The sequence below is a fragment of the Corvus hawaiiensis genome, chromosome 1, assembly GCF_020740725.1.
Source record: "Corvus hawaiiensis isolate bCorHaw1 chromosome 1, bCorHaw1.pri.cur, whole genome shotgun sequence".
Taxonomy (NCBI): domain Eukaryota; kingdom Metazoa; phylum Chordata; class Aves; order Passeriformes; family Corvidae; genus Corvus; species Corvus hawaiiensis.
Window position 1 is genome coordinate 44,964,587 of NC_063213.1, and position 14,238 is coordinate 44,978,824.

General features: G+C 40.8%; 1 protein-coding gene across 1 annotated transcript in view; it reads left to right on the top strand.

The window, feature by feature from the left end:
- The window catches only part of SCRN1 (secernin 1), a 37,525-nt gene continuing 23,287 nt past the window's right edge, over positions 1–14,238 (top strand). The window contains exons 1-2 of the mRNA XM_048302623.1: positions 1–43; positions 11,111–11,270. Of these exons, the coding sequence (XP_048158580.1) occupies positions 11,112–11,270 (159 nt within the window). The 5' untranslated portion in view covers positions 1–43; position 11,111. The remainder of the gene's footprint in view (positions 44–11,110; positions 11,271–14,238) is intronic.

Sequence of the window (14,238 nt, forward strand, 5' to 3'; positions counted from 1 at the left end):
GCCGAGGGGCTGAGCGGAGCGGGCGGAGCGGGAGCGGGCTCAGGTACGGGAGCGGTGCCGGCAGCGCCGCGGGGCAGGGCGGCAGCTCCCCATCATCTCCCCATCATCTTCCCGTCCCCTTCCCGTCCCCTTCCCCCCCCCCCCCTTCCCCCTCGGAGCGGCGCGGCCGGGCTGGTGTGTTACTTCTCGGCGCGGGGAAAAGTGTCGGGGTCTGCGGGCAGCGACCTTCCCGGCGGGGCTCGCCCCGCCAGCGCTGTGCGGCGGCGGTGGACAGGGAGGGAAGCAAGGAGGGGAGGAGGCAAGGAGGGATGTAGGGAGGCGAAGAAGGAGGAAGCCGTGGGGGATGGCGCGGGAGGGGACCAGCGGGAATGTCGCGGGAGGATGGCGCAGAGCCGGTTTCCCGGAGTCGGTGCGGGCGATGTTCCCCGGCGGCTCTGCGCACCTGCTCCCGCGCTGGCGGGAGGCACCGCGCCGCCGGGCGGGGTCCGCGGGCCTCCCGTACCGTGGCTGCGCCGCCGCCTCCCCCGTCCCGGCGGTGCGGGCGGGGGTCCGGGGCGGGGGAGGACTCAGGGTTGGGAGCTGGCATCAGCAGATGCCGTCCCCGGCTGTCCTTTGCCTTCCCATTCGAAGCAAGGCTCTCCGGCCTCTCGTCTTCGCTGGCTGCCCTCTCTAGTCGCTGCTGTTTTCCCTTCTGCTCTTTATAGGACCCGGCGAGGGTTTTTTCCCCCCATCTTTTTCTTGAAGGTGCCTTTTCATATGGTCACCTTGAAACCTAGATGGCTTCATGTGCCTTTCTAAGCATACTGTTACGCTCAGGTGGGTATGTGATGGTTTCAGTCACTGATGAGCAGACATACCTTCCTGCAGGAGCCTGCAAAACTGACATCTCTATTCGTGCTACTATAATAATTCTACAGGCTATGATTAATCTGCCTTAAAAAAACATCCTCCAGTACTGATAGTTAAAGGGGAAATAAATAATATTTAACCAGGTTCTCAAGCAGAAGACAGCTTTGTTAGGGCCTTGATCCTATGAGTGCCCATGCTTGTAGATCTATCCCTATGAAAAAGTGTTCCCAGAACTGAGAAAAGCCATCCATACCTGTAAGGTATCAAACTTTAATAACCCCAGAGAAATGATTGTGCTGCAGTAAACCTGGTAAATTCTGTGATGCAAACTATGTGTCTATGCTAAGTAGTTTGAAAGATAATAAACACATGAACTTGTGCAAAGTGGAGTGACTGGCTCATTTAGTTTATAGGCTATTACAGTTTCAACTACTGCTCTAAAAGCTGTTTTAGAATTAGTTATTTAAGGCACCTCCAAACACGCTGTTTTGTTCATAATATGCCCTCTAAATTTTCAGCCAGGCAAAACAAAATCTTGAAAGACCTCCAGTCATATTCTACTTAGGAAGTAGATCTCTGCAAACACATGACTTTCTGCTTTTTGAGGTGAACCAAGACTGAAGTTAACTTAAACCATTTGTAGTGCTGCGAACTTTTCCAAGTAGCTTATGTCCCAGAGTTTACATTGACAGTCTAAAAAGGCAGGTGTTATATTGAGGCAAATGTGGTGGATGAAAATCCTTTCTTGGTATCAGTTTTGTCCTCCCCCAAAAAGTATATTTCATGCTTAGGGCTTGAGATTTTTAAAGGTCACTTCCAGTTTTGAAAGACATTTGTAACTTTTTATTGGTTTTTTTGGTTGGTTGTTTTTTTTTTTTCTCTTGGTAAAGTACAGCATGATTTAAGCTCCATTTATTTACTTGTGCCAAGGTTGGTATCTTTGGTAAAGGGTACTGAATTTGGCTCTCCACCCTCTCCAGAAGTCATCAACTGTGGATACTTTACGCAGCTTGCTTGTGGGAAAATTTGCTAGATGTTTGAAGCTGCTAGTAAGAATTTCTGTATTATGAACTTGAAGAGTTGTGAAGATGGACATTGTCCCCATAGTGTATTTTTCTCTGTGCTGTAAATTCAGCAGTTTGAGAAACAGAGTTGCTACCCAGACCTGCCTCTCTGTGGAGTCCCCAAATGCCTGGTTTCTGACACCGTGCTGCGTTACATCCTAACATTTGCAAACTCTTATTGGCAGTGTTGCGACACTTGCTGGTTTTTAGGGTATATTTAAAACTAAAGGGAGACTTCCAGCAAGCTACTTTGATGCTTTTTAGTTTGCACCTTGTTAACGTAACAACGTTGCTAATTTGAAATGACGAGCAGTCAGCGTGCATTAGCCAGCTGTGCGAGGAGGTGGACAGGCTCCCTTGTGCAGGGACGAGGACCCGGCTGAGCAAAACGGGATTGTGCTGCTTCTGTAGGAAAAGCGAAAGCTGCACGGCCAAGCGTTCTGCAGCAGTTAGCAACTTCTCATTATGAGCTTGTGTGCTGTACAAAGATGCTTTAGATGCCAGCAGCCCCTAACAAGGGTCTCTGCCCCAAAGGCAGAAGCAAGAAAACAGGTGCTTCCCTACAAAATGGAGAGTGTTACAAATATGATCTTAAACTGCGGGCTGGGATAGCAGCCACAAAAGGGATAGAGTTCTGTGACTGCTTGGAGACTTAATTAAGAGCACTGACACTCACTCAGTGAAAAGTCTGTATAAATAATGAATTTTCCCTGTATGTGCAGCCCGTGATGGAAATGAGTCTGAAATCTGTTGTCTTCTGCGTGACTGACCCTGATTTGTTTTTAAATAGAACTATGTTTTCATTAACATAATTCAGATTACTTGGGGCAAAAAAATAAGATCCTGTCTTATTTTGAAAGATGCCTGCTTTGAAAGCAAGGACATACTTTGGACAAGGGTGTATTATAAAATTAAAATAGAACTAGTTGGTCAAGGGATTGTAACTCTTGTAACAGCTGAAATCTTACCATTTGTTAAGACTTAAAGTGCTGAAGAGTTTCAGAATGCTCATTTGATGACCACTATCTGATTTTTTTTAGACTGTCTAAAGCAATCTGGCAGCTGTTGCCAGGAATATTCTAAATTTTCCCACATACAGCAAGAGAAATATTTTCAATTCCTTCCAGGCCTATTATACATTTGTTCAGTTAAATGACTGAAGGGATCATACAGCTTAGTAAAGCTTTGAAGTGCAACTTGATTTTATGCCTGCATAGAGAATTGCTATTTCTTGTAATTCAAAAATAAAAGTAAATTTACTGGAGAAAAAGGCTATCCCAAATCCCTGATTCAAAGTTTGAGATGTTGCCCATTTTGAGTAAATTCTTGAGAAATTTTCAGCATGTAGTTAATGTAAAAAAAAAAAAAAAAAAAAAAAAAAAGGGTTGAGCATGTCTTGCTAAATTTCAGCTGTTGATTAAACTCCCCTTGGGTATCTTGTCAGGCACAGCTTAGAGGGACAGTTGAATGTGGCACCTTCAAGCAGTAAATTGGTGTCATCATCTACTGGTAGTTAGGAAAGAGTCAAACAATTTGACTAAGGTCTAATAATGAAATGTCCAAACCATAGGGACACAGGGATCTGGTGTGGTTTTGTGCTTTATATTCAGGAACAGTCTGTGCTTTCTAATTTCTTAATACATGCAACCTTCCTCTCTCCTGATAAGTCATGCATTAAAACTGTCCAAATTGTGAATAAAAAAAAATAACCTTTCAGTGTTTCCTTAGATGGGAACAGTATTATTATTGTGCCTTCCAGTTTGCTGTCTTTGTTCTGTGCCTGCAGCTGAATGAATTTTGCTTTTCATTTCTGTTTTTGGAAGCAGTGCTTTTCTGCAGGGTGCAGAGATCACATGTCTGTCTCTATGTGCATAAGATGCTGGGCTTGATTTGTAAATGGAAATACAAGCTTGTCTCAGGCACAAGAAACATCTTAATTTCAAAGTTAAAATAGAGGTTGAAAACCAACAACTCAGCTCTGAACAAAGTTTTAACAATTGTAACTGACCTTTCTTTTGCCACACCATTAAAAATATGGAAGAGTTGAGAATAAATGGTGCATGGCCCATGCAATATATTCTTCCTGTCCTAATAAGACAGCCTTGCTCCAAATCTGAGGACCCTTGCTCATATGCTGCCTCTCAGTTTTTTATTGTAAATGTTTCTTGCAGATGAGATCACTTACCCTTTCTGGTTGGAATGAAAACAGGTTTATTGTGATCTTAAAATGTTACTGAAATAGTTCGGCAGTGTTTGCACAGCTGGGTTTCCGTTTTATAAAAGCACAAAATATAGTGAGGATTCGTTATCCTTTAATACACAAAACCACATTATATGTCTTCATAAGAGGTTTAATGTGCTCTCTGGACCTTAAAAGCAGCTCAAATCTCTTTTGTAAGATAAATATGAAAGAAAATGCTGTCGTCACCAGAATGTAGTCCAAACTTAGCAGCAAGGAGTTTCTCTGCCTCTGTGTTTCTGGTACCTAAAGCACCTGTTAAAGACTGGCTTTAATTTGAAGGAACCAAAGAAGTCAGGGTAGAAAGATCAGGCTATATGATCAATAAAACTGATGTTCTGACCAAACTGCTGTGGAGGTCTGAGATGAAACCCTGGTGTTAACACTCCCACGGTTGTTTTTGTGGACACCTGTGCTGTCTTGAAAACATGATGTTGATTATTACCAGCATTAATAATGGGTTAACTAGGACAATCACAGGTGTGCTTCAAAAACTGGGAGTTAGGAGAGGTTTAGTCTTCATCCTGTACAACATTTTGATCATGTCTGAGCTTCAGAGAGCTTGACAATTATACCAACAAAGCTCTTGAAGACAAATACAGAAAATGTTTGAAAGATGAGTCTGTAATATATCTATGCTACCTCACTAAGGTGAATGATAGCAAGGTGTGTTGTTCCTGGTTCCATCCATGCTTGCTAGCATAGTTGTGCTGAGTAATGAACACAGCAATGATGCTCCTGGGTGAAGGTTTGGCTCGATCAAGCTGAAGTTTTGCCAGCTTCTGTGTCTAATCAATACCAGGCAGATTTTACAGCTGAATGCTACTCATCACAACATGAGGTGAATGCTCTTCTGTTGTCAGTGCTGACTGCTTGGTCTCACTGAAGCTTAATATCCTTAATATCTGCTTGAGTGCTGCTTCAATTTCTTGTGAAGAGGATCTGTAATGGTGGCAGCTGCCTTCTCATGTAGCACCTTTTACTTTATACGTGATAGTGACTGGCTATTATTAAATTTTTGAGCAAGAGACTATATTGGTGTAGAAAACAGAACTTCTTCATAGTGTGTTAGGGGCAGAACTGTTTGTAGACGTGTATCGCTTAAAATGTCTTAAATGGTGTGTTGCTGGGAAAGAAATAGCTCTGTGTGGGAATAGCTCCTTCAGAACTTTGTCATTTGGTATAAATCTTAATTGAGATTAACAATAACTACTAATTAGCATTTCAGAAACTTGTATTAAACCCAAAGGGTTTTTATATGTGGTGTTATGGGCATCTTCAGCTTTTCCTGAGACAAAGTTGCAGGGCATGAAGTGAGCAGCAATTAAAAGAATTGTGAAGAGCAAATATTGGTTTAGTTCAATAAGCATGAGTTAAATTTCAAGACAGACCCTTACTTTCACCCTTTTTTTCTCACACCAATCCTTTTTGTCACCCACTGCTTCCTAGTGAGTGCTGTGCTTTCATTACAAGCCTATTGTTTTGTTCTTCAATTGACAGAAAAGATAGAGAAAAGAGCAAAACTAGTTGTACTGTTATAGAAATAAGTTTTGGAATTACTTGAACAATAACTTGTTATAAGACCTTCAAGATCATAATAGTTCATAGTACTGAATGTTTATTTTTGGTAATTTATTTTCTTAATAAGACAGCAACCGTGAAAGCTGCTGTTGGCAAGCCAGTTTTCACATAATTTGTAACTTTGTAAAACTAGTAATTACTTTGTGCTTAAGGTCTTCAGGTTTTTTTGGTAAACAAGGAAAATTAGTTGACTTGAAAAGTCAACGTCTCTTTGATGTGGGATGATAAAGTTATTTTTCTGAGAAGTAATTTTGTTGTAGCAGTCAGATTTTTGAGCTTTATAAAAGATTATTGCAGTACCAAATTACAGCTTTCAGAGAAGTACACAGTGTTATTCTGGAGAAATAACAGAATAAAACCCCAAGAACTCTAGAGCGAAATACTATGAAAATCTTCCTTTCTTTAGTTTGGACACTGTCATGCTAAGCCCAGAGTGCTTTGTTGTGGATACATAGCTATTTCAGTTTTCTTAGTCTGGGGGAAGGAAGGCTCCAAAGCACACTGAATTATTTATGCCTGTCTCTATTTTCTTAAGAGCTTGGCTTCAGCCTCTGACACTCATGTTTGTGAGGTGGAGGATGGTGTACTGCAACCTCTATTCCATGTGTTAATCTCTCTTCCAGCATTATTTGTCTGTTCATGTTTTTGTAAGCGAAAAATGACATCTAAATGGAGTTTTCATTAGATTGACACAAGCTGTATGTACAGATTTAATAGCAGTTTTATTCCTTGTTGACCACTCTAAATTTCTGATTGTGGATACATTTTGACTCTAATAGTACAAGCTGTTCTAATTGGAGTTTGTGAGCTTTTTAAATACGTGTCAGCATCTGTAAGAGCTTCATACTGTGAAATGGAAAATACTCCAGTGTAAAATGTTTCAGGTTCAATATTTTCAACCTGAAGATTAATTTTTTTTTTCATCAAGATTTATGGGTTAGTTTTCTTGAGGTGGTGCTAGGCAATTGCACACCCATGTTCACCCTATTTCAGGAGTATAGCTAGGCTCAGACATGTTTATAAAGCCCTGATAATTGTCATACCTGTTGTTTCTCATTGTGATGTTTGGAGCCAGACATCTGTCCGGAGAAGGGCAGTGAAGCTGCGAAGAGTAAGTCCTACAAGAAGCAGCTGAGGGAGCTTGGGGATGTTCAGCCTGGAGACGAGGAGGCTCAGGGGAGACCTCATTATTCTCTACAACAACCTGAAAGGAGGCTGTAGCCAGGTGGGGGTCAGTCTTTCCTCCCAAGCAGCCAGTGACAGGAGAAGAGGAAGTAGTCTAGAGCTGCACCAGAGAAGGCTCAGTTTGGACATGACAGAGAATTTCTTCACTGAAAGGCTTGTTAAGCCCTGGAACAGGCTGCCAAGGGAGGTGGTGGAGTCACCATCCCTGGAGGTGTTTGAGAAACTCCTGGACATGGCACTTAGTGCCGTGATTTAGTTGATGTGGTGGTGTTTGCTCAAAGGTTGGACTTGGTGATCATGGAGGTATTTTCCAACCTTTTTGATTCTGTGATTGCCCAATGTGTGTCACTCCTTTCTGCATTAAAATACTTACGAACTCAGTGCTGTCTGTTTTACCACTGACAGTAGTGGTGATATATTCATACAATTAATTTGGCTTGTCGGTTGTTAAATGGGACTTACCACAATGAGAAAAGATCTTAATAAAGGAACGTGTTAAGTAAGTCTTCTTTATAGTGTCAGAACACAAGAGACTGGAAAAAAAAATATGACCAGGTGGAAGATGGCATCCCTGCTGTAGCATGTTTTTGTCAAATAAAAAGATAGCAAGTGGAGTATATTAGCTTGTGGCTGCTGCTCAGAACCCTTTTTTCATCCCTTGTGCCTGCAGTGATTTGAGGTTGACCAAGCATGATGCCTGTTAACTTCCTGCAACTGCAGCAGTTATTATATAGTGGCATAGCATAATGTACAGCTCTTTGTCTGTTTCCAGGCTTCCTTATGCAGAGTGACTTTGGATATAGCCTGTAATGGTCTGTACAGTACCTGCTTCTCTTAGCTTGCAGTGGCCCATCCATGAGTATAATGGTTTGCAGTTGAGACACATGGTGTAGGTTTACCTTTGTCTCCACCAGAATGTAGGTCTGAGGTACGGCCTTTTGAGAAAATCAGGCCAGTATGCTTAATGTGATCTGGGGTAAAGAACTGTGTGAATGGGCAGCAAGGTGTTTTTTGAGATTTATTTGTAGTCATTCCCTGTGTTTTCTAAGGTTTTCAGGATTGCCTTTCACTGGAGGAGTAAACTCTGTGAAATAAGTGTAGGAATTACGACAGTAGGTGGTTTTGTAAGTTAGACTGAGTTATCAGAGGTACTATGAAGGAGGAGTGTTCTTTTCCTCCTGTGGCTGAAAGATGTTTGTTTGGTACTGAGCCGTGTAAGAGGGTAAAAGGTGGCAAATATATGAAAATGAGAATGAGGACAACCTGAAGTTGAATAAAGAAAAGAAGAACATGAAGTACACCAGTAGAAATGTCCTGCTTAGATAGGTGGTTGCTAACAGACTGTTTTAGTTATGTGGTGGAGGAAGATAAAGTACAGTAGAGTTCTGAACAAATGCAGGTTGTGAGTGTATCTGAGAAATGGCCATCCTTGTCATATTCAAAATAAACCAAATGAGATTCTAGGAAAAAGTGCTACCTAGCAAATTGAGTAGATTTAAACTGTAGTAGACTGCTAGATGTCTTCCTTCTCTAAAATGAAATCTGAGATCCCAGTGCCAGCTCCTCCCCTGTCATGTTTTCAGTATAAGGTGATAACATTTGACATAGTGTTCGACTGTTACGTACTCACCTGTATGAAATACACTGTGTTGAAGTGACCTTTAGTTATTGGGTAGCTTGCTCTTACTTAGGAAATGTACTGTGTGTTGAAGGGAGCTCTACTTACTCATACTTTCATGCTTAAAAGGCATTACCAAAATGGCAAGTTTGTTTTTGGTTCAGTAACTGTTGGTATAATTAAGGAAAAAAAAAAAAATCCCACAAATACACTTACTCATACTTTCATGCTTAAAAAGCATTACCAAAATGGCAATTTGTTTTAGGTTCAGTAACTGTTGGTATATTTAAGGGAAAAAAGAAATATCACACATACAGTTGAGTCTATTTATTTCAGGGAGGTTTCAGAATTCTGAAGAGCATTACATACTTACAAGCTTTTAATTCTTTTCCCTACCTAGTCAGATGATAGGTATGTAAATGCCTGCCTTGCATACCTTCATATTTGTTCAGTAACAGGGTGCTGAAACATTTCGCATCTTTTTAAGCCTATCTGCCAATATGTTTAGGTATTCATTTAATTAAAATTATTATTGTATATAATTTAACCTTTCTTGCTAGACTCTTGGATGTGTAATATTTTTCAGCTGTGTCATGTATTTCAAATGAATCTGCTTGGTTAGTGTTTAGAATAAAGGAAATACTTCTTTGGAACAGCAAGATCCTCACTAAGTCTGCAAGTTATTCAAGATTTTGGCTCATCTGGCAATGTGTCAGAAGGCAAATTTGGTGCGCTAAAAGATGAGTTACCTGAAGGCAGATGGGAACTCTTAGAGTGTTGGAAAGCAGTTCCATTGACATCACCAACATAGCAATACTCATACTTGGCATAACTCATAGCAAGGTGCTGAATGGTTTCATTAGTGATGAAGGTTGGCAACGTTCAACATACGCACCGCGTTTCGCTTCAGCCTCCGATGGCTCGCAAGCCATGAGTGGCAACTGAAAGGGGCTTTTCATCATGTCTGTGTGCAAGACACTCATGTAGAACCAGTAATGTCCCAGATTCAGAGGCACAATAGGCAGGTCTGCAGCCCAGTGTCCTCTTACAGATGTATTTTATCAGCTGGCGTAATTCCAGCTCAAAGTAGCTTGTCCTTTCCTACCGCTCTAAACTCTGCTAGTAAAAAGGGATTTGTTTGTTTCCTAAAGCATTTTCAGCTCAAGTAGGTGAATATAATTTTACCTAAATTGAAAGATTGTGTGAGTTCCCTGGATGATTCATTGCCTCACATTGTGTTGGTAGAGGGGACTTGTAACATAGATATACTTGACCTTTTTTTTGCAAGGTTGAGCATCTGTGTGACCTGCTTGTAGTCTACAGGCATACAATTACCATTTTATGGATTACAGTCTTTATGCAAAAGGAATTCTTCCTGTGTTTTATTATCTGCTATTCTGTGAGATGTACTCAAATGGCACTGCTTAGAAGAAAAAAAAAAAAGCTAAATTTGAATGGTTTGAAGCATGTGCAAGTTAATGGTAAAAAAGCAGCTTTGCACACTCCCCCATGCCCAGCATTGTCTTGCAGATGAATTGGGGGTGGGGGGCGGGGGGAACTCATGTGTTGGTTGTTTCTAAGGAGTGCAAATGTGTGCAAATATTTTTACTTCTTCAGGATATTGTGGAAGAGGAAGATGTTTGTTTGTTTGGAGGCTGAGTTTCTATTGCTGTGATAAGAACTATGAAGAAAGCTCAGACATCTGCACTGAGTGCTTTTTTACCAAGTGATAAACAGCCCACCTTTTTATTTTGTGGGTATATGTGCCAAAATTTTCCTGAAAGGTGGGAAAAAATGCTGGCTATGGCAATGTATACAAGATCAGCTACAGTAGTGTCGTAGTCCTGAAACAGTTTATATTTTTTCTTAATATATTGTCATTGCAAACACTTGAAATTATCCTATAAACATTTCACATTAGCCTGCATAAACAAATAAACAGCAGTCAATTAAGTTCAGGTAAGAACAGCAATGCAGAGAAACCACAGAGAAAATAAAGTGCAATTAGTGTTTCAGTGTCTCTCCCATCTGAATAGATAAATTGACTGACAGGTTTTGATGTAACTGTGTTGTATCTTTGTTCTGTTTCCAGTTATGCTATTGTCCTCTCTCAGGAATCCCTCAAACATGTTTTATCTCTCCTTTTTAAAAATATTAAAGTGCATGCGAGCAGAGGGACTAAATTATTTAAAATTCTGTGTCTCTACACTTGTCTGAGTCAGCAGAATACATCTAGGTCATATGTTCCTGAGCAGCTCCAATGCAAAGTATCTTCTTTCTGTGGGGACTAAGTAGACTCATTAAGGCACAGTTATCTTGCCTTTTTACCTATTTATGCCTTCACAAGGCTTGGGTGAAGAATGATGAAATTATTATATTTTTAAAGTTCAATTCAGATAAGCTTCCTTTGAGCTGGCCTGTTCTTCCATTATCATTGGGCAATCGACTGACAGAGGGAATGCATTCCCTCTTAGCTACAGTTAGCAGCAGTAGATGGAATGATTCTCTAATGTATGCAATTATGAATAAAAAAACCCACTAGTTTTGTTTGTTCATGCTTTCTTCCCTTTCTAGGATGGCTGCAGCTCCTCCAAGTTACTGTTTTGTAGCCTTCCCCCCATGTTCTAAAGATGGGCTGGTGGTGTTTGGGAAGAACTCTGCACGGCCTAGGGATGAAGTACAGGAGGTGGTCTACTTCGCTGCTGCAGAACATGATCCAGGAAGCAAAGTTGAGGTAAGGGTGAATTGTGGCATTCAAACTGTGAGAAATCACTGTTATTGGAAGAAATTAATACTGTCCTGTTTTCTCATCAGATTGTGGAGTCCTTGCTCACTTCACTCAAATCTCTTGAGTAGAAAGAGACAAGATTTTTTAAAAGTCCTGAAAATCAAACTCGGAATGTAGCTTTTTTAACTGGGGAAAACATCTGTGATCTGTACTTTCTCCATCAGACAGGCAAAACTGTTCACATCTCAGGTTCCTGCACCACCTAGTCTATTGATTCCTTTTTCCTTTTAAGGGAAAAATATCCTGGCTATCTGGAACTAGAAGCCAATTTTCAGAGTTTATCATGTGCCAAACAAATTATTCTCATTCATGGTTGTTGTTTGGCAGTAATGGGGGCTGACTGTGCTACACAGGTTGCAAAACAGGCAGACAGAAATCTGGGCCTTGAGGAACTTGTGCTCTAATAAGGGAATATGAGAGGAGGAGAATGAGAGTGTGCAAGCCTTGTAAGCCAAACTTAACTCTTGTACGTGCCATTGGCTCTGTTGGTGTGTTCTGTAGCTGGGCACCTGCATCATGGTCAACTTTGAGTGCTGTGGCTTCTTTCTAAATGCAAGGCTGGATGTGGAGTCCTGAAGCTGGACATTGATGCCATGGATGCAGGTTGAAAAGGACCCTGCTGGAAGTTACTGTAATTGTAGTCTGTTACTGCAGGCTCGCTTCAATGACAGGAGAAATGAAAGGATAAGCAGATGGGGAAGAGTGAAGCAAAAGGACAGATGAACAAGAAGACAGGAAGAGGGGAAAGTGTAAAGTGGAGGTGGAATGAAGAGACTGAGGCACCAGAAGCAAAGACAAGGATCTGTGCAGGTAGTCATTTTATCAGAGGAAACAGAGCCTGATGCTGCACTGCCAGGAGCTTTTAGAGTCCACAGGTTCTTGCTGTGACCGGCAACTGGGAAAGCAGAATCGGTGAGGTTCCCTGCATTCAGCTTCCTCCTGCCCCTGTGGCTGTGCAGAAGGCTGAGGACAGGAGGTGTTCTGTGGCAGGCTGATGTCTCTCATCCCAACAGATTCTTTATGGATCTAATTGTCACTTGCCCAGAAGATATCCTAAGGCTAGTGCCAGTTTTAACTCTGTTTTTCAAGTGGGATCACTTCCAAATTTCAGAGGATTTGGTGCTCTTCTTTCTAACAGTTAATGTTCTCTTAATTCTTTTTGCTGCCAACATCTAGTACAATGTATGCATTATTAAATGGTTTAATTTTGGATGTAAACAAATCCTCTGCCCCTGTCCAAGAGCACTGCGTGCAGTTAACTGCAGTGCTGCAGCACCTCGGAGACACGTGCTGGCATAGGTAACACAAGTGTGACAATAAGACTAGAAGAAAGCTTCAGTGCAGGTTTTTTTTTTTTTTTTAAAGCATCTCTTCATAGAACTGGAAATGAAAAAAAAAAAAAAGTTCTGTTACTGGGGTAGAAGAACATTGGAAAGCTTCTCTGTTTTGTACCCTTAATGGAGAATACTTTGTAACAACTTACTGTTAGAGTTCTCCATTCCTTTGGTCTCTTTTCCCCATATCTTACTCTTTGATGAGTGTCATAATTTGCTGAAGCATATAGTTAAGCCGTAAATAATCTATTATGATTCCTCTTTCACAACATGATTAACCAGTTTAATGCCTTTTTTTACAATTCAGTCATAAACTCAACTATTTTGCCAGACCTTTTAGAAGCAGGAAGCATAGTTCCTTTTCATAGCACAGCACAGTTTGTAGATTTAGTCTGCTAACCAGAGTCCGCAAGCATTCTCCTTAAATGTTGAATTTTTTTTTAATCAAGGTAAAGTTTGTTGCAGTGTGATGAAGATGCACGTTTAGATGAGGGACTGGAGTGGGCCATTTTTTTTTTTTTTTTAAGTAGGGGCTTAAGTCGTAATTAATGTATACTTTGGCTTCTGCTGGCCTGTGCTACTACGTAATTCTTCATTAGCTAGCTGGAGGTTTTTCGAGTAGAGTGGTGTACAGAAACATACAGGCTCCAGATGTTTGCCAAAATTCTTGCTGTTTCCTCCTAGCACAGGATAAAAACATAATTTTCTCTGAAAGCAGTGCATGTGATTGCTTATCACTGCATCTTCATTGCACTCAGCACTAAGTATTGTTAATGTTTTCTTTTTTTTTTAACTCATGAATATTTTGAGTGGAGTAAGCTGGTTAAAACACCCTACTGATTTTAATTCTTTGTTAGGTCTAAGGGCTGTCTGGCAGCTTTGCACAGTCGTTGTGTATGGGTAGTGAGTGGTACCTCAAAGTCAAGAAAAGCTTTAAGAAAAGGCTTGAATTCAGCTGCTTCGCCTTGTTAAGTACCAGGCATGCAACACTATCTACCTTTTAAGCAAACTTGTCAGAGGTAATTAACTGATGGGGGAGTGGAGAGGAGTGTCAAAGCTTCTATTTGTAGCTTTGACATACTCTGGGTTATTACTTTGTTCTTTAAAACCCCCGAAAGCTGCCAACACTTCTGTTATTGTTGATGCAGGGTTTTTTTTTTTTTTTTACTACAGCTTTCCTTCCCTTGCACTTTGTAAAACTTACTAAACAGTTCTGAGAAACTAAATGTACCATATTTACAAATGGAAAGGTGTGTTTGATCAATTTCACACTATAGTTGTTCTAAGTCAGTAATCCTTTGTGCCTTTGACTAAATTTTTCCTCTCATCCATCCTGGTGTATTGGTGGGGGTTTTTTTCCAAATAAGCAGCTTTTCTCTCCATTCCATATTGTATATTTGCTTTGGTTTCTTTACCTTCATTAGACAATGATAGTGGACTTGGTTTTCATTATATTCTGTGTTTTGCACATAATGTAGTTCAGTGTGTATCAAATTGTGATTACCTGTTTGTGGCTGTCACTCGTGGTCTGAACTTCTGTTAAGAGGTAGTGATGATATGGGCTGCTCCATAGGACTCTG